Here is a 21599-nt window from a genome sequence, read left to right on the forward strand (position 1 = left end):
ATAGATCTGTGTAAATATACATACGCTGAGATAGCGAGAAAATATGCATACACCTTGAATCAGGCACAGAAGTGCAATCAATTACTGGAAAACAATCAATACAACACATGGTACAATCAAAATTAGATTATAATTAGGATGGAGTGAATTCTCGTTTCTGCACTGTTAAACTAAGCAGTTAGAGATTCTAATGTCTTTCTACACTGTGCAACATTGACCAATGAATGGCATTTGGATTGATATGTTGGTGAATAGACAGGTACTAGTTTGCATACTAATACAAAATAATAACTGTTTTGCAGTATGCAATTGCGGTAGGATATTCAAAGAATCCTGGCTATTTCGCCAGTGAACTCGGCACTGTGTGAAATTGGCATTAGAGTTATAATAAATAATACTATTGTAAAAGCGATTCATCAACTTTGCATCATTAAACTCGGAAGTTAACATTCTTGTTTAGGTGTTAACTGAAGAAATGATAAGACAGGTTGGAATTGTGACAAATTTGTTTTGCATCATTTTTGTGGACAACTCAACAATTTCACGAGGTTGACAGTAAAATTTTTTATATTAAATTCAAAATTTTCAATCTCCTGTGCAGCGTTTTTTCATTTATTCAGTAAATCCACGGAATCGGGAATTTGTTTTATATTTTTGAACAACCCTAATAGTCATTGATTAATTGTAGCATCTGCGAAAGCAATTTTAAAAAGGAAAAGAAGATACCACTTTGACAGCTCCAAGACATCGCTAGGATTAATGTCATTACATTCATGAAATTTTCATTTTCGAGTTTATCATTAGTTTATTACGATGCTGAGGCATTAAATTATTGATAATAAATAATAGGATATACATGTTTACCTTGGCAAATTTACCAAGTGCCGAGTTCACCGCTAACCTTAAACATAGCAATAGTTACACTTGCGAATATAAAGTAGGAAGCAATGGTACATAAATGGTTTCATCCATCAAATACTGCCGCATGAATTATAACAAAATATATTGTATATCGATTCATGACAAGGCCATTCTAGACATCCTGATGTTTAAAACTATCCACAACACTCTCTGTAAGAGACAGTATTGAAATTGTACATGGAAAGCGGGATTGAAATTATTGAATATAGGCCTGCACAATCCTAGGCTTCATACTGGCTGTCATTAACAATAGATTCCGACTGCATAGCAATTAGCGATGAAAACAGATATATATATATATGTACAAGAATGACAACACTCATCCCCATGCTAGAAATCTATATAACGAGGTATTTTCTAAAAATACGACTCCAGCTCTTATCCAGTTGGCTCGTCTCATGCCAGGGGGTATAGTACCTTCTTCGTATTCTTCATTAATGCATCACATGATCAATTGATCAATCAATCAATATGAAAATTGCAGGATATGAATCTTTGATACTTGAAAGACTGGATTCGGTGAGAAAGGGATAATTTGATTTGCTTCCCTGTGGCAGAGGTGTTCATTTTGTGGTACACCAGGTCGTTTCATGCAGTCTACACATGCCTTGAGATTGTGATGCATTGAAAATGAATACATCAAAAATGTTTTGTGACCAAAATCTACACTTATCAGTTATTACTGAACATTACCAAAGGAAATCGGTTCAGAAATATCACATAATTAATTCAGTCACAACAATCAATCATGTCATCAGAAGTTTAGAACCCAATGTGAAATCGGGGGTCCGTGGACATATGAGCATGCGACACTTGAGCATGTGGGTAAAATTTGGGGTCAAGGTCGGGTATGTCTTAGATCAGGGGTCAAAGTGGCAGCGATCACAAACTCAAATTTGAAAATGTTGCGCGACCCCGCTTCTCAATTTGACGTGCTGGTTACTAAAAAAATGGTCCTCACCTTCACCCAAATCTACCAATGTGTGAAACTGGCGACTGTGTGCGCAGAGCACAGTCATAGCAATTATGAACTCGGTAACCCCCACCATTGGATTATAGAAACTAAATCAAGACTATAGCAACGTATGTAGGTCTTTTGGAACTGTTTCTATCTATACCCAATTGAACTATAGTCAAGTAGGGGAGAGGAGGCAAAGATGAGACTTATTTTTGATATTTCAACGCCACTCGAAGAGTTATGCCCTCTGAACATTAATTCTCGTACCTACGGAAAGCCAGTGATCTGTACTATTCATACGTACGTTTTGAGTTACATTGAACAACAAACTCCTGGATTTCTCGGCCCTCAAAAATCCTCGCTCGAATGTCTCTACTTACCCGCAGGTGAGGGTAAGATTAGACACACTGTGTTCAAGATGAGACACTAAGCAATTCTTGTATATCACACCACCAATTCATCTCGAACATAGCGACATCATGAATGAAATATAATAATCATAAAATAATTAACTATCAAAGGAATTTCTACACATACAAATTTAAACGACATATAAAACAAATTGTCCATGGGATCCCGCAAAAATGAGAGTTTCGTTATTATTTTTTCATGTACAGTCACATGTGGTCAACTACTAGATAAATAATCGTATGTGTGCTGTGAACAGCAAATTTTCAATATTGCGAGGCTTTCAATGGAAAAGTCCTCCGATACCCATGTCTCAACTTACCCCAATGGCTTCGTCTCATCTTACCCCCCGCACCTCCATTATTGTGTTAACTTCAATAAACAAATTTCAGTCTATTACTTTTCAGAGGTAAGTGTATGATTACAGTGATTACATATTTCTGCTAACTCGATTAGAAAATTGTTCTATGAAAAAACTGCATGTCCCATCTTGCCCAGTGTCATCTTTGCCTCCTCTACCCTACTTCGTCATGCGAAATATAAATATATTCGGCCGAGCGTGTGTGTGTGTGTGTATGTATTATAGCCTATTATAGTATAGGCACTCTAAAATGACGCTTCGACTGATCTGACACTTTGTTTACCGGGATTATATTCGTCTGTTTCCTTTTATTTCGCAAATGAAATATTCAGAAATGAGCTGCAGATAGTATCCGCTAATTTGCATTCTCCAAACAGTCATTGGTAATTAATTTTCGTCCCTGCGACCCCAGAAAAAAGGCAAACGACCCTGTTGGAGTCATGACACTTAGTTTGGAAACCCCCAACTTTGATTGAGGGTTGGGTGAGGGTTAGGATATATATAAAGGTTGATTTGGGGTTAGGGTGGGATTAGGGTAAGTATTGGAGTTGTGAAACCGCATACTGAAGAGTTGTTGTCTGTCGTTTTTCATTGTGTCACATGCTCATATGTCAAGCAACCAAAATCAAGGAAGCAGGACGTTATTGAACACTGCAAATACAGATACTTGCCCATTCCTAATGCCATTTGAAACCATCATGTTATCATACAAAAAGTAAAGTCTGTGATTAATGCTTACAAGAGCTTATAAGCACATAAGAACATATTGGCCGCAGCAAATATATATAACACTACAAGTCATGAAGTTAACATACAATCAAGTGCAAATATATCCAACCAATGAACAACTTTACCACTTAACGACCACTCAATAACTCTGAAACTAACGGATGGAAAAGGTCATTCATAGAATGAGTGTTCGCAAGGCGTTCCACCACAGTAACATGCTGCGCCACTAGCTGCCTCAGGTCCGCCATCTTCATTAATAGTTTGGGAAACAGTTGCAACTTGTCGGGATGATTGATTTTGAGTTGAGCTTCCAGGGCGAATAAAACTTCGGTTTGCAATTCTTCTACCTTATCGGAACTTACCAGGCCGGGACGGTCACTGAACAGAATAATTACAGCAATAAACAAAGCCAAATCTTCATCAACGAGTTCAAATTTTGCCAGTTGTTCAGCGAACACTAGTTTCGGCCATAAAATTTCGTTCGGAATAAGTAACTTGGAAAATATATTGAAGCTAACATGAACATTTATTTCAGGAATTATGGCTCCGTTATCGAAAACGGTGCATGACAAGAGAACGAAAAGTGCCTCGAAGCTGCCGAATTTCAACAACGTGACCTGATCCTCCAAACACAAGTCTTGAAAGCCAGGTATACACTTTGAAAACTCGGTCAATTCAGTAACAGCCCTAACAATGCGTCTTTGCGCATCCTTAAAAAAGAATCGTATCACTTCGACATTCCACATTTGCTTGCAACACTCGTCCATGTTCTGCGCTTTTTCGACAACGCGATGTTTCATTCTGTCATGTACTTCTGTGGCAGTCTTGCCGAGTCCGATCTCAATCCGAGCAGTTACTCGAAGTTCTCTTATGAGGAAAAAGCACGCCATAATTAAAGAGCAATCGTGACGTTGAGAGCATTTTATAATATCATTAGCACCAATGCTGGCTTGATCAAGGACGTCCTTCATCTTAGGGATGCGCGAGAGCATGCTTTCGATGTTCGGAATCGTGACCTCACAAATTTCATACTCTTTTATAATATCCAATACAGATTCTTTACCGAGTTGGGATTGTTTAACATTATCTTCACCAGATGGGTGAGACTTACGATCCATGCTTTCAAGTAATTCGAGGAGTTCCTCAATTCCGAGATTGGAGTCTTGTTCCGAAATTGGCATAGCATTAGAAAGAACATTTGGAATACGATGAGAAATAGCATCAAATGCATTAGCGTGCATTGGAAAGGAATCGGTAATAATGTCTGACAGGGGATCGATTGGAAATATTGACTCAACTCGAGCGAAACCTGGGTGGCAGACCTGATTATGTCCAACTCCATTTCCAACCACGGCATGATCATCGCTACATGACGGTACCGAAACATCACTAGGCGTGGCCGTATTGATACTGGTTCCCTTCTTGAACATGTCGAAATGAAATGATATAAAGTCATCCAGCGTTTCGATCTTGAAAAAGTTCCGGTCTGGATAAGTTGCTTTCTCTTTCCAGATCTTATTCATCTTCGCATTAGTGACTGTCAAATTATCTTGAAAAGCGTTTGCTAGAATGTGCGTGAGCCGAGCTATTTTACCATCATCATTGGTAAGCTTTTTCTGTTCTTGCGGCTTCTCCTTTGTGATTTTTTTGATTATTTTTTCTTTCTCCACACGAGATCTCCTCCCAAACTTGATGGCGTCATGGGACATACCCAGCTTCTGACATTTTTTGAATCGACAGTATTGACACTTATTTCGGCTTTTGACATTGACTTTGCAAAGACTTTTGCATTCTTTGTATTGCAATTTCATTCTGATGGTCCTACGGAAAAAGCCCTTGCATCCCTCGCACGCATGAACCCCGTAATGGAAGCCGGATGCTTTTGCACCGCATACTTCACAATTAATGGGCAAGTCTGAGGACTTGTTTTGTTTCCGACGCTTTCGTTTTACTGTGTGCGAATCGACAGGAGCTTCGTTGTCATCGCTGTCACTTGTGATTGAAATAATCTCAGCCGGGCTAGAGGTATCACAATTAGATCCCGCTTTGCTTGTCATATCGATTACCAGTAAGTTATTTAGATGAGGGAAATATCAAACATATATTAATATATGTATAAAAGTAGAAGCTGAGAAATGTATGAAACTCTATAAATGAAATTTTGCGATTGAATCACAACTACAAATCACCAATAAAAATTAAAAAAAAATAACCCCCATCGCTTGGTGTCCCAACATAATACATCCAACCCCCACCACACCTAAAGCATACACCTGAGTCCACTTCAAGCCTGAACGCCAGAAACCAGAAATGAATGACGAATCAAGAAAATTTGCGATAATGCATGATGGAAGGGAAATGATAACTCAGGGCTGTAGCAAAGTCACAAGGTTCCGAATCACAAGTGAATCTCACTTCTATAGTTTCGATTCAAGTATACTAATTTTCAATTCACTGCCGGTCTAGAGTCCGAGATCAGAGGGTCACTGTGTTCACTGCTTAATTTCTAGTTCAGGTCATGTTGAAATCACTTTTTGACAACTCTGCTTGGCAGTTTCTTGCCCTATTTTCAAGTACCAGTACTGATAGACGAAATAACGATAATGTGGTGACTGTACACAGTGTAGCCTACTAGTCTTCGAAGTTATGATGAAATACCCGTCTGGGCCAACCGAGTCTCGATGACTCGTCAGGTCATGCGCAATGACTCGAGTACAAATCATGTCAAAACACAAATTGATTCGAGTCGATTCACTATTTTTTTCTCAAAATACAGCAAATGACTTGAGCCTGGTTGAGTCACCAAAAATCGAAAGTCATTACAGCCCTGCAATAACTTAATAGACAGTACAAAAACCCTGACCGTTGAACACAAACAAACCATAACAAGAGTGACAACTAAATGTTGTGTGAGAACTCGGATCAATGTTCCACTGCGGTACACCAGACAGTGTTCAGCTATAGTTACAGCTACAAAAATACACCACAATGAAATGGACACAGTAAACTCGGGGTCGACAACACGCAACCCGCGATCTGATTTCAAATTTCGGAAGAACATTAAGTAAAGCACTTTAAAATGCTGAAATTCATTTCAGTTTCAAAAATATTGTTGTTGTTTGTAAGTAAGCTACTCTCCGGTGCCCAACACCACTATTCCTCACTAGCTGAAACGGCTTCGGCGACAGCAACAGCATTCCACCGAGGGAGAATCAGCTGATATAAATAGGCATACAGTATTGCCTCGACGTGCAATGGCCCAAACACTGAGACACTTACTAAACGGCTTAGGGCTTCTCGACAAGATTAACAAGGAGAGAGTATTTCAGCTAGTTCCATGCCTCTCTAGCTGACAACACTTTTCAGTGGCTAAGGAATTTATATGGCGACTTGGGCCCAATATCGATTCCTTAGACGCTGAAAAGTGTTGTCAGCTATTGTGCGATGATGGTCATGATATTTTTGTTGCATTTCTATTTCTTAATAAAATATTACTTGTTTTTTTTCGTGATAACTATGCTTCTATACCCGTCGCCCATGTTAGAGAGCACAGCGTTGTACTGAAGTAAAAGTGCGGCCTATTTTTTCTCGATATTGAAAAATGCGTGAGGAAGCTTTCACTCTGAAGTTTGAATGGGCCAATATTGGGCCTGGGATGATAAGATGTATGTCTGTTTCAATAATCAATATTTTTTTAATACGCTTGCAGTAGCATAGGCGATTTTGCATTAAACTCTCATATCCTTACATGCTCGAACATCTATACCTGCTGATTTTGAATTACCATGCTTTATGCGCTCTTTTCGCACCATGAAACGATTGGGAGTTGATATTCTTTATAATATTATTTTACAATTTTGGTCCATCTAGCAGAAATTTCTGCACTGACATGTCAATTGAGTAATCTTTGTAGAGGGCAAATAATCTGTATTCATTAAAATCACCCATCCATGGATATAGACATAGACAAGGTACAAAAATCACCAGATCAAGGTAATGTTTTCAATTGGTGACCAAATAATAGATATGATACAGTATTTAACCAGTATAGTGAGATATTCAAAATGAGGGGAGTGTTTGCGTTTTTCAAGTATTTCAATAATTCATTGCTATTACACTTTACCTAACAAAGGGACGCTTATCATAACCATTTGGTCATCCTTGTAGCAGTGGTAAATCACAAGCAAGATGGCAGCAGTTGTGAAAAATTATGAATAGAATCCTTTTGCATGCAATGCATTTAATATAGTGGAAAGTGTAATGAATGAACTTACTTCATGTGTCTCAATGTGCAAGTAAACAAGGAATATACAACTGGTCAAGAACACATACTCTTGGATACAAAATGCTACAATTTTGAATTACTGTAAAGGATATCCTCAAATTTCAGGTTGCGTGCTATAGATCAGTGGTTCTCGACCTTTTTGACCTCACGGACCGGTAAAATTTTCAAAACAAATATTGCGGACCAGTGATCCTTCAAAAATCAAAATTAACCCAAATTTAATTACGACAAACGTCACAAATGTATGCACTCTGCCAACTCAAATGTGGTATTGGAAACGTCATTAATGCTGGTGTTTTGATATTGGATATGTATACTTGAATATTTGGAAGTTTCTGCAAGGCGAAGCTAGCGAAGTCCTGTTAAATACCACTTCATTGTAATTGTTCGCTTTTCTTTGAAAGAAATGAGATTTTGCTATTTACTATAGCCTCTACCATATTACCAGGGGCGTATTTAGGGGAGGGGGGGTAATGGGTGTCCGACTGTTAAGGCCTAGACAGACAGGGCGCGTATACCGTGAAGCGTAGCGGTTTGTTCGCTGCACGCGTATCGCGTAAGGCGTAGCGGTTTCACGCTTTCAGCTTGATTGGTGTGTATCGGACCGTCAGCGTTTTCACAGGCGCCGATTACAACAGTGCTAGATTTGCTGCACGTGAATGTGAGCTGACTGGCATGGAATCGTTGGAAATGGACATGCATGTTGGAGGAAGGTGATATTGACTGCATACCGGCAGTGTTGCTCGTGCAGCAAAATATCTGCTTGGCATTGGCTCTACTCGTTTCTTCTGGAGACACTACATAGCCTACCATACGAAATATGAGTAAATAGACAGGGCCACTTCCATCAGAAGAGCTAGCCCCACATATTTCACTTCTCGTAGGCGATGGTGTGGAAGGACGCCATGCACCCAACTCTCGCCTATTAATCTATATATCATTGATTAACAACATATGTGGTGTCGTGGTTGTCGACCATCTCTTAATGCCCTCATCAAATATACAGTTCGGTGAACAATATTTCATCGATATGTTGGCACTATACTTCACTAAGGGAGGAGATAATAAAGTTAGCTGATCCGGAAGAATGCTCATCATATGATTGAAAACTGCTAATCGGGACGCATTTTAGTCGGATATTACAAGTTTTCAATGAAGTGGTGTTATCCGTTGCATCATAATGCAAAGACACATTATTGGCTGTCAGTTGTCAATTTGTTGAATGAAACAGCAGCCTGCTGATACAGATACTGTCTCTGTAATAGATCGAATTATCATCATCGCTAAATGAAAGTCGTGCCCAATTAGTACGGTACAGATTATAGAATATTGATATCGCTCTGCAATGGTGGGTACATAATTCATTGATTGTTTAGTGAAGCCATTACCTAGCAGACAATCGGCACGGTCATTATCGTATATATTTGCGCGTAGGAATGGTACGCAGTGTACGTAGTTTTTAAAGATTTCTAGTTATCTATAGCTTGTAAAATCATGAGATTAAAAGTAACTTTATGCGCTGGGATCCACCCTTTTTCTTTAATCCTGGGTTGTTAAATGTAGATGAACACAATCATCCACTTTATTGCTAATCCAACTTGACTTGATCCAAATTGATGTAAATTAGTACTGTTACTTCAAACAACATCGTCAATGCCACTGCATCTCTTCTCCCCACGACTCACAACACTCAACAGAACATCGCCCAGCCATCCAAATACAACCGAAGCACACGATGAACGACCAGCGGTCAGCGCCTATAGCATATAAAGTTAAAAATATTCTAACTCAATACGCGCCCGTACGCTATACGCCACACAGGCCAAAAACGAGAGACTGCTTCTTCGTATGTGACCTGTCTGAATCGCATACGTTCTACGTTGAAACCACTACGCTAGGCCAGTGGTTCTCAACCTTTTTGTCTTCGCGGACCCCTTTCGTGCCGTCACAGACCCCCACGAATTTTTAGTTCAAATTTAGCCCAATTGTCGTGCAATCGTCATCTGTCTCGTGCAAATGGTAACTGTAGGCTTAGTGATAAACAGCAACAAAATGACTTTTCTTGAAAATAAGATTATACTATACATGTAGAAATTGGGTTGACTTCTATTATTTTAAAGCGAATTCTACAACTGCTAGTGTCTTAACAATCCACTGCTTCAATTTGATATGAACGAGTGCCGAAAACCCATTTCCACAAATAGCCTATAAGTGGTGGCGAACGCAATAATAATGCGTAACGCTTCCAACGCCACATTTGGGTATGATCACAATAAATATGGCACCAAAATTGGCAAACAACTTTTTTTAATGAACATACAACGTCAAGCCAGGTAATTTCTATCTAGCAGCTTATCTTGAAGCTTTTATGTATAAAATGGTATGTATATCACAATCAAAGTCACGGTGATTGACCTTGCTCATTCAACATTTTTCCACAATCCCCAACAAAACATCCCTAAGCAGAAAAATGTTTGTATCAGTAGGCTATTGACAATTGGGCAATTAAAATGATTCTGCACAGTAGATATTTCAAATCCAATGGCCATTCGGCCCTGTGGATATAAAGCTGTATCAGCTGTATCACCCTGTGGATATAAAGCTGTATCACCCTGTGGATATAAAGCTGTATCAGAGCTGTATCCCGATCTTATCATTAATTATTGAAAATTTTTGCGCTTCAAGCTGGCTCACTAAACAGTACAACAATAATTTCGTGGCAAAAGCGAACAATGTGATGGGGGACGGTTTATCACCCTATAGGAGCCCAAGATTCAAGGTTTTTTGGGGAGCCTGACGAAGTGCTGCTTTGTTCCTTCCAACGGGTATACACACCTGGAGATGTTTAATTACGGTAATTATTATTCGAGGGGTCCCACCTTTTCAAACACACCTCACTCAGCTCTACCGGTCGGTAGCCTAAATTAGATTACGTGAGCAGACAGACGTTAAAAAAATTGATAGCAATCTATATGCAATTCCCGATCATATATTGACCGACTCAATCATGAAATATAGAAATTTCTCTTTCTTCGCGCATGTAGGAGAGAAGAGCTCTGACTCACTGAATGTGTGACAGCCTACTAGACTATTTCGCGCATCCCAGACATAGACCTGATACTAATTGCAGAGTGATACCTGGGTGAATCTCGGTACGGTTTGTCTATAATATGGGAGCAGCGATGATTCTCAAAGTCGAAGTAATTAAAAAAATATTAATAAAAAAATCAAGAATTGTTTGAACACAAGACACCGATTCCATACAGGTAGAGTGATACAGCTGATAGAGCTGTGTTACAGCTGATAGAGCTTTATATCCACAGGGTGATACAGCTTTATATCCACAGGGTGATACAGCTTTATATCCACAGGGTGATACAGCTGATACAGCTTTATATCCACTGGGCCTGGCCATTCTGTGATTTGAGCTCTGGAGTTTTACTACTAATGAAGCGAAACTGCCTCGTGATTTTCCGAATTAAAAAAAACACAAATTAGGGTATCAATTATTTTGAGGCTTCGCAAACCCGCTGAAAATGCTTCGCGGACCCCTGGTTGAGAACCAAAGGTCTAGGCCTTTACACTCCCATCGCCTGGTTTACTGTGTGATGCCTCATAATGATAGAGATATACAGTACAGCAACATACTGTATGTAGGCTGCAGGTAAATAACTTATGCAGTCCAAAGTGGAGCGTTTTCAATGTCTTGTTTCTGAAGTAATGGGATGCTACGATAGCAAATAGACATAGTGCAGTATCTGGTTCAGAATAACTAATGCAATGGCTTAAGAGGCAATTCTAATATGCATGTTAACTGATACTTCTCTTCACATTTGGCAGTTAATAAAGTTAACGATTTTTCTTTTTTTTCAAATGAAAAATATCTCAAAAAATAGAGCCAATTCAAATGTCATTTTTGGACTCAGCAGCCACAATATACCAAGAAACCATTGAAATATCTTTGGCACTCAAAAAATTTTTTTTTGTTGGCCAGTGTTATGATTGCACTGCAAAAGACTAGTCTGAAACCTTCAACGATTTGAGAATAGTAATCCTGGACTATGGGAGGCGTATCATAGGCATGCCTTTACGGCTAACATTCTGACATTTCATGCCCATGCTGTTGCCAAGCGAGATTCCATTTTTCGTTAATTTAAAAAGCTTAAAGTAACTTTGGGAACAGTCATGTGAACTGAGCTAACGAAGTTCTAAAGTATTTTAGTGATGACTGTGGGCCTTGGCAACAATACAGTTTCACCTACCGTAAACCGGGGTAACATTGGACAATTCTCAACAATTCCGCTTTGTATCTTGGAAATGCTAGGGTGTAGGGGAGGCAAGTTTTGTGTTTTTTTGGAGTCATGGAGCAAAGATTAGAATTAACTAATCCAAAATCTTCATGGTCATAAATAAGTACCTTATTTTTGTAAATTATCCGTGTCCAAAGTTACCCGTGCATGTGGGGTAACTTTGGACAATGTAGTTTTTTGTATGCCTTTACCCTCTATTGTTTATGAAACCTCGTAAATGAGGCTTATTTGGTAAGAGTTGATGAGAGCAGTGACTAAAACTGAAACAAAATAGTATATGTCTGGCCTATTGCATGATTTTTACCTAATCCCCCCCCCCCCCAAAAAAAAAAATCAGGTAGTTTATGAACGCTAATGCCACCTTATTCATCCCTTTACTCAATTTTCCCTCATGCCTTCACCAATTTGGACTTATAATAACGTATGGTGACAATGGGGTATTCCACTGGCAGTGTCAGCAATCGACAGCAAACATCAAGTATGTTAGCGTGATTTATTGCCGATTTCGAATATATTACTGTTCTAGAAAAGATATATTTTCCCTTTCCTATGTCCTCTGATGGATATATTTGTCGTAATTTACGATATCCCATATTCAGCAGGCGCATCTTTAGGGGTATGGGATAAGTTTTTCAAGTAGCTTACACCCGATTATAATCTCTCAGCTCATTGCCTACCCATTTTTTCATATTTTGGCAAACTCTTAATTTATTAACCTTCTCATTCCATTTTAAGAAGCCATCAGGCCGGTCATAAGGAATATAGTTGACGATACCCTTTGACACAGATGAAGCAGCCACTTTCCAGAGCTCTAAATATCACATTTTTCACTGTCCAAAGTTGCCACGTTCTGATAAAATTTGACGGGGTAACTTTGGACATCACATTTTCTTGTATTGATCTAAGGGTGAGCCCACTGAGATTTTGGCCATGGATTAAGACTATATAGAGGTATCTGCTGCCAAGTTTTGAATCTATGAATCACATGCTATCTATGTTTGGCTGTAAGAAGTTTATTGGCCATCTATTTTGACGAAATTGACCCCCTCCATTAATTTATCGATGTTGGGTCAAGTTTATCTGGTAGTGAAATGAATCCACCTTTTATAGAGACTACTTGTAGTACTGTTGTCTCATGAAAAAGAATTGGACATCCAGCGGCAACCCTTTTTCATCAATAACCATTTAAATCTTTTACTGCTTAGTGTCCAAAGTTACCCTTAAGTCCAAAGTTACCCCGGTTTACGGTACCGGTATATCAAATATTTGAATCCGCCAGAGAGTCCACGTTATGTGTTAAGAAATTTACTTCAGTCAAAGGAACATTGTTGGTGAAAGTAACTCCATCTATTTGGCACACAATGATGCAATTGCAATCATCAGCTACTGTACAAACCTTGAAGCAGGCAGTAGGCTATCTACAAAAAAAGAATACCAAGGATTGAGCTAACATTTCTGGACTGATCGCATATATTGGAAAATTCCCAGGGCACAAAAAGCAATTTCAAATCAGCAGGTATTCAGGCATATGTGTTCCAATGTTGAAGAAATATTGGAGATACAATTTCAAAAGGGAGGGTATAACGAAGTATATTGTTAACGCCATTTTAATATTTGATCAATGAGGAGTCTTGTGAAACAATACATAATTCCACGAAGTGAAAACATGATAAGAACATTTGTGGTACCTGGTAATCTGTGTGCCGTGTGGAATAGAGATAAGAAGAAATAAATGTTACGATGTTTCGTGCATAATCTCTCAGTCGGGGCTATAACATATATATGCGCGTAATACAACGTATAGAGATTCACTTCAATTCATGATCGAAAAACTATTACGTCGTCGTAGGTCGTACGCTGATTCCATAAATTTACAAGTCGTGGAGACAGAAAGAGTTGTCCGTGTGATCTTCGAGTACTCGTGCACTAGACAGGCTTCGTGGTACGTCAGCCAACGAGCCGTCCACTGGCGCGGACACCGGTCCGTCAAAGGGAAGATATACGCAACGAATGCTGCAAGTAACCTTCTGGAGTCAGATTACACAAGTACAACATCATACAAACATTCGCTCTACGTAAAATGGTGACCCGCAACGTTCAATAACGACCGACCGAGCAACCACGGGCCACAGAGACAATCAATATAAAGATTCGTCTTACACGACGGCGAGAAAGACCAATCAACAATACAGAAACAACAATCGAAGTTCTCGCAAGAAGAGTCGACAAACGAATAGCGCCTGCCCAGAAGAGACGAACGGTTGCAACACATCTTGAAGCTAAGTAGCATTCCCGGACAGAGATTTGCGTTTTATTTCGGTTTGGCGTGTGTACTGAACTGTATATCAATATCAGAATTAGCCATTTCATTCATGTCAGGGTGTCGAGATGTTTTGTAAATTTATTGACTCAACGTACCATGACGTAATAGCTTTTCGATCACGAATTGAAGTGAATCTCTATACATTGTATTACATGCACATATATATTATAGCCAAAGAGATTATGCACGAAACATCATAACATTCATTTCTTCTTATCTCTATTCCACACGGCGCATAGACTACCATGTTCTTATCAGGTTTTCACTTCATGGAATTAAGTATTGTTTCACAAGACTCCTCATTGATCAAATATTGAAATGGCGTCATATATTCCCGCCCCTGGTCAAGTGGTCATACGCCATTGTAAATGATTACAATGTGACAATGATCTGCTCTGTGGCGTTAGTACGGATGTTGCGGGCTTCTGTCAAGACTAAGAAGATTGTAGGTACATGTGCGTTAACTACACAAAGCGTTATTCGTTATGGCAGAATGTCGGTGGACTCCGGAAAAAAACGAGGTCAAATAAATTCACAGATAAATAGAAATGATTGAGAATAGATAACAGGATGTTGAAGATATGAATATTAAAAATTAGCGGGATGATATAAAGATTCAAATGGATGAATGCTTCATGGTTTATTAGTGTTCTCAAATTTCTGAGGGTTTTGCGTACTGTTGAATTTGATTATAATCTATGATATCTTGAAAGACCATACATTGCCAGTATTGACCTGTTTGGAATCGGTGTCATGTGCTCACATAATTCTCTGTGAGCGCCTTACTTACTTTGACCAACAGAATCATCGCTGCTCACCTGTTATATCCGGCAAAACGGCCAGCGATTCCAGTCAGGAGTATTGAAAGAGACAGATTACATGAATATGTCTTGTTTTTGATAGTTTTGCGGGTTTTACAACAAACGAATTCCGGCGGATTCACACGTCACTTTATTCGAATTTTTGATGGGAACATTGGGAACCTGTGACCTGGCGAATCGTATTGATGCATCATTGAGCATTAGATATTAGCACTTTAAAATTCTGTGAGATAAAATTCACATTAAAACCAGTTGCCATACCGGTGTGCAAAATTCAAAGAGATGTCATAGCCTATAATAGTGCATATTCCATTCCGTGAAGAAAACGATAGTTCATCGAAACTTGGGCGACCAATCCCTCTTTAATAAATTACTAAACAAATAATTTTGTTCGGGAAATAACGGGTACTTATGTGGATATACACTCCATAACAAACCAGTATTCCCATTCCAGCATTCTCCATGAAACCAATAATAAATCAATGTTTCCAATCCTAAATTGTCATAGTAGCCAGGGAGAAAATGTTGCGGCTCAGCCCCAGTGAGCCGTGCGATTTGCCTATGTCCAATCCCAATGTTCCCTCTAAGCTGCGCACGCGCAATTGCGCAGTCCTGACACAGTCTCTGCGCACAGAAAACCTACCGTAAGCTGCGCACAAAAAATCCGAAGTGATGACTTTTTATACTCATTACGCACTGTTGCCCAAGGGAGCGCGCAGTCGCAGTGACTTTTGAGTTGGTGGGAGCGTGAAAAATTGGGAACATTGCCTATGTCTACAAAGACATTAATGTAGAAGACACTATATGCATTCACAAATCTCTAGATTGAACTTATCAGTAACAAATCCACTCTAACAAGTCCTCCTCTAAGAGGATTTGTCCTCATTTTCGACTGTTCAGAAAGTGTCCTCGGAGAACACCCAAAGTCCTGTTTTTTGAGAATTTTGGATAGATATAGGGCCAAATTCGACTGAAACACAATAAGTCAGCACTGTCCAGTAACGCTCCGGCGGCTATTTCGGGAGCTGGGCCGGAAAGCAGGGTTGTAATGACTCGAGTCATGACTCGACTCACGATTTTCTGATGACTCGACTTGACTCAAGTCATTTTTTCAAAATATGGAAATGACTCGACCCGACTCGAGTCAATCTGTGTATTGACTCGACTTGGACTCGAGTCATTGCGCATGACTCGAACCAAGTCATTGACTCGAGAATCAGACGGCCAAGACCGACATTTCATTGTAATTCCTAAGCCAACACACTATTGGGATTTCGTCTGTTGGTACTGGTACTGGAATATGCGACCAGAAACTGCTAAAAGTGAGGAAAATTGGTACCGGTATATTATAAATGCAAAACATTCGATATCACCAAACAGAGTTATAAAAAGTGGGTTTACCAAGACTTTAACTGGAAACTAAGCAGTCTACACAATGACTTGGACTCGGACAGTCGGACTCGAGTCATAATTCCATGACTCGGACTCGACCCTCTGCTCGCTGACTTGGACTCGGACTTGACTCGGTGGTGAATTGAAATGACTCGACTTGACTCGAGTCAAAACAATAAAATGAGATTGACTTGTGACTCGGAGCCTTGTGACTTGGTTACAACCCTGCCGGAAAGTTGACCTTTTTTTAATATATAGTCCACATACTGAAACTGTCCAGCTATTTTGCAACAGACCAATGTAATTTCTAAGTCACAGAACGTATTGACAGTTCGTTTTCATCACCTGTCCTTTCATGCTATCTGCTATATTACTTTTAATTCAGCAGTGTGTAATGTGCATGTCTACTATGAAATAATTTTTCTACTTTCATGACTCGCCTGGTCAGAGTCACCGATTATAGCCTATTGACTGAAATCCTGTTGCTGGACTGAACGTGAGTATACTCAGACATCACAGGTATCGCAGATATCACATTTCTCACTTAGAATACTGGGAGAGGTGGTCAATCAGTCGGGTTTATTAATATTTTCATCGTTTCAAAACATCACAAGACTGCGATACAATGAAAAAATAGGAAGGAATTGCACACTGAATGAAAAGTAATGCAGAGAATATAACGCCATAGCCTTTATATAAGGCTTACAAAGGCTATGATAAGACGCAGCGACAAAATGAGGTGGGATGTGGTGTGGCGGAGGGCGAGGTCGATGTTCGGTCGTGGTCCGGTAATCCTGAAGGCTGGCTAGTATTCATTTAGAAGAAATTGCTTGTATTTCGACTTGAATGCGGACATGCTCGACGACTGTCGAATAGCCGGCGGGATCCGGCATACTTCATAGAGTCATGCGTTTTCTTGTATTCCGTCCTGATCATATGGTGGGACTATAGAGACTGTACAGTCTCCTACAGTCTCTATAGTGGGACATTGACCGCAATGGAACTGATACATAAACTTCTAGCTCCTCATATCTTCCATGTTTAGAACACCAAATCTTTTGAGGGGCGGTTTACCAGTTGCACATCCAGGCCCCCGTGGGGCTTTGGCAATGATACGGATGATCCGATGTTGAAGTTTTTGCAGTGGGTCAATTGTATTCTTGCAGGCAGCACCCCAACAAAGAATTCCGTATTATACCTTTGATAGGAACAGAGTGTTGAAGAGTATCAACAGCACCCTGACTGGTATAGAGTGTAGCTAAGGCGGCGAAATAGACCACATACCTTCGATAGTTGTGGTTTGAGTGATTATATGACATGTGACTCTTCCAGGACATGCCCGAATCCAGTAATACACCAAGGTATTTGGCATTTTTAGTGTTGGAAATTGGTTGGTCAGCGATGTCAACGGTTAGGTTATCGCAGGAGTTCACGACCAATAATTGGGATTTCGCAGCGTTAACCCGAAGGCTATATTATATGGGAAGTCCACTCATGCACTTTGGGCATTTGATCATGGGTGACGGCATTTAAGCTTGCGGTAGTAGGTGCGTGATATAGGAGGTGAGTATCGTCAGCGAACAGTGTGGTATTCAATGATGAGGTTTAAAAGATATCATTGACACATAAAGTAAAAAGGGCCGGTACAAGAACAGACCCTTGCGGAACACCACAGGTAACAAGGTGGGGGAAGGACAAAGTGTTGGATATCGAAACCATTTGATATCTCCCAGTCAGGTAGCTTTTCATGAGCTCTAGTTGTGGACCCCTGAACCCGTAGCGCGCCGAAATCGAAAGAAGAATACTGTGATCGACGCTGTCAATCGCATCAAGTAGGCTACTTCTACTTTTTCGAACTATTCAAGTATTTTTCCGCTACTTGCGGTACTTACTCAAGTAAATCTGATTTCTGCTGCTTCTACTTCGTAATATTTTGTCATCTACTTACTTTTCGCTCTTTTCAGTTTGTCAAGTAGAAGTAGATTACTTAATCCTCCAATCAGAAACATAGCCTGAGGAATTTTGGGGCTGTTTTCGGGGAGGACCAACATTACATTTTCATAAAAGTTAAGTCAAGACCAGAATTTTCGTCGCACTTCTCGCACGGCTATAGCTACGGCACAGCTACAGATGTTTTCACGGAAATATCGGTGAATATACTTTAGGTAGCGGGTTGTGTGGTTCTGTTCACGCAGCCCATATGAAATATTTTATCATAGTAAATATTACCCACATACGTTTGAAACTACAGTTTCGCAATCTAGCACTTACCAATCATATAGTAATCTATCAGCCCATGGCGTGTGTCCTAATCTGGAAAAGTGGACTCTGACTTTTTTGTGCGTTAGCATGTTGTAGCATAAAACCGTTGAAACTTTATGGACAAAAGACATAAAATATATATTCCGCTTTTTGGAAGTAGTATTGGCATTTCTCTTTCAATTCCCAGTTTCAGTTCTTTTTTTCTGGAGATCAAGGATGATGAAGCATAAAAGCAAGTAGTTAATGCCTCTGTTTTCCGAAAATATAGCTAGATTAAATATGACATTTTTACGATCCGATATATTTTTTATTAATATATATTAATCGCTCAAACTCGTAACACCGTATCCGATACAACTTCTCCGTGTTGCTCTTCGACTAAACTACGGACCGTATAATATGGGGGAAGGCGCCATGCCATGATAAGTTCTAAGACGGAGTATTCGAGTAAACAAAGGATTAGTATCGCATTTTCATATATCAACAGTATCATTTGCATCACATGATGCGGACGAATGGTTATATGCTGTCAAAAATTGATACCTCCTGGGATGCATCAATATGAATCAAGCTCTCTACACCTTTCGCATTGCTCACTGTGCAGCTTTTGACAGTCCATGCGAACGAAGTACGACCGTTTTCGCAACTTTTACTTACTTGAGTAGATTTAAAGTCAGTCAATTCTACTTCTACTTCAAGTAGTTTTAGGTTGCTTTTAAAGTAAGTACTTCTACTCGTACTTGAGTAGATATTTGCGTCGCTACTTCTACTTGAGTGGCTTTTATTGACTACTTTGACCACCTCTGGATACTGAATATACTTCGGTTCAGTTCAGCTACGCTATGCTCCTGGGATGCATCAATATGAATCAAGCTCTCTACACCTTTCGCATTGCTCACTGTGCAGCTTTTGACAGTCCATGCGAACGAATTACGACCGTTTTCACAACTTTTACTCACTTGAGTAGATATAAAGTCAGTCAATTCTACTTCTACTTCATGTAGTTTTAGGTTGCTTTTAAAATAAGTACTTTTACTCGTACTTGAGTAGATATTTGCATCGCTACTTCTACTTCTACTTGAGTGGCTTTATTGACTACTTTGACCACCTGGATACTGGATATACTTCGGTTCAGTTCAGCTACGCTATGCTCATGTACTGGGTTATAACCAAGTCACAAGGTTCAGAGTCACAAGTCTATCTTACTTTTGACACTTGACTCGCGTCAAGTGGGGTCATTTTCAATTCTCCACCAAGGTCAGGGTCGAGTCCGAGTCCGAGCTGTGTTCACTATCGAGATCAGGTCAGATTCAACTCACTTTACGGAAACTATTTGGTGACATTGAATGCCCCACATTCATACAATAATCGATAGATTTCATCCACACACACACACACACACACACACACACACACACACACACACACACACACACACACAGCACAGCACACACACACACACACACTTTCTTAATCTAAGCTTGAATCAAGTCATCTCGACTCATATGATATGGATGTCCAATTGTCCATAAGTCGCTGCTGAAGAGATTCGGTGTCCTAAACATAGATGATATGAGGAAACTAGAAATCGCCAAGTTTATGTAGTTCCACTGCGGTCATTGCCCCGAATATTTCAATGACTTCTTTACCTCGGAAACGAAAGCGCACAAGCACAAACAAACACACACGCGCGTCCAGGTCGACCAAATATCATATGATCGACCGAAAAGATCATCGCTCTATCAAATATGCCGGACCTGACGTGTGGAACAGTATAGCGCAGCGGCCATCCGACAGTCGACGAGCACGTCCACATTCAAGTCTAAATACAAGCAATTTCTACTAAATAAATACTAGTTCGCCCTAACGATTACCTGACGACGACGTGACCTATCGATCTCGCCTCCAGTAACATGCCCCCCCCCCCCCATTTTTTGTCGCTTGCTTTTTATTAAACTATCTTCTTATACTTTTCATTCAGTGTGCAATGGGCATGCCTTCTCTTTACATCGCCCAGGCGAAGGTGGGTGTCTGATTCCAAAGACTGCTCCAAGTCGTTTCACCACCTTCCTATATTTTCATTGTATCTCATTTTTTTGTGGTGCATTGAACTAATAAAAATTGCTAATATAGGCTACAATAAAGCGAAAGAGTTATGGCGCAATGCCTCGAGTTCAAGTCGAGTCGAGTCGGGCACTCTAGGCCGAGGTGGATGTTAGAGTAAAGGATCGCTACTGATGCGTGTCGTTCTACATCCTCCTATCTGTTCATGACATCGCATTGTGTCTTATCGCATGGTACATTGTGTGTGACTTGTTCAGATAAAAATATAACCCAACCATGTTATGAGTCAACGAAAAATTGAGTCTCGAGTCGTTTCATCCCGGCTCTCTGTTGTTCTTTACCGTGCGAGATCGTGTATGGTTATGCGTTTAGTTTCTCGATCGGTAGGTCGTGGGTTCAATCCCCGGCCGGTTCAGACCAAAGACTCGAAAACTGGTATCCGCGGCTATCGAGCTAGGCGCTCAGCATCCACGGATAGCGGAGAAAAATACGGTGGTGCAGACTAGATGACCTTACTTAAAGGTCGTATCGCATCTTCATCGTCAAAGCATAGATAACTAACCTACGTAGGTTAGTTATCTATAGTCAAAGCATCTCGATGGTGCAGGCGAAAATAAATCTCTCTCTCTCTCTGCTGAGATATCACCAAAATCCGCAGATAGATATCACTAGGGCAAGTTTTTGGAAAGTGGAAAGTTGCATATATTCATTTGTTTTCGAAAAAAGTTGCAGAAGTTGCATTTTGACCACATTTTGCTCGGTTGA

The 21599-nt window shown here is 39.9% G+C and overlaps 2 protein-coding genes and 2 long non-coding RNA genes across 12 annotated transcripts in view; 2 read left to right on the forward strand and 2 right to left on the reverse strand.

The window, feature by feature from the left end:
• Nucleotides 1-21599, forward strand: part of LOC145456779 (uncharacterized) — a 329933-nt gene that overhangs the window by 188645 nt on the left and 119689 nt on the right. The window lies entirely within an intron of this gene.
• The window catches only part of LOC145456745 (protein diaphanous homolog 2-like), a 233324-nt gene that overhangs the window by 76493 nt on the left and 135232 nt on the right, over nt 1-21599 (reverse strand). The gene's annotated exons all lie outside the window — the stretch shown is intronic.
• LOC145456780 (uncharacterized) overlaps nt 1-21599 on the forward strand; it is a 114662-nt gene that overhangs the window by 71603 nt on the left and 21460 nt on the right. The gene's annotated exons all lie outside the window — the stretch shown is intronic.
• LOC145457756 (peroxisome proliferator-activated receptor delta-like) lies at nt 6-16973 on the reverse strand. Its single transcript, XM_080336035.1, has one exon. The coding sequence runs from the start codon at nt 5432-5434 to the stop codon at nt 3506-3508; it is 1929 nt and encodes a 642-aa protein (XP_080192161.1). The 5' UTR covers nt 5435-16973; the 3' UTR covers nt 6-3505.

Source organism: Botryllus schlosseri, chromosome 15 (genome assembly GCF_051294905.1).
Source record: "Botryllus schlosseri isolate E-star chromosome 15, Bs_hap1, whole genome shotgun sequence".
NCBI lineage: Eukaryota > Metazoa > Chordata > Ascidiacea > Stolidobranchia > Styelidae > Botryllus > Botryllus schlosseri.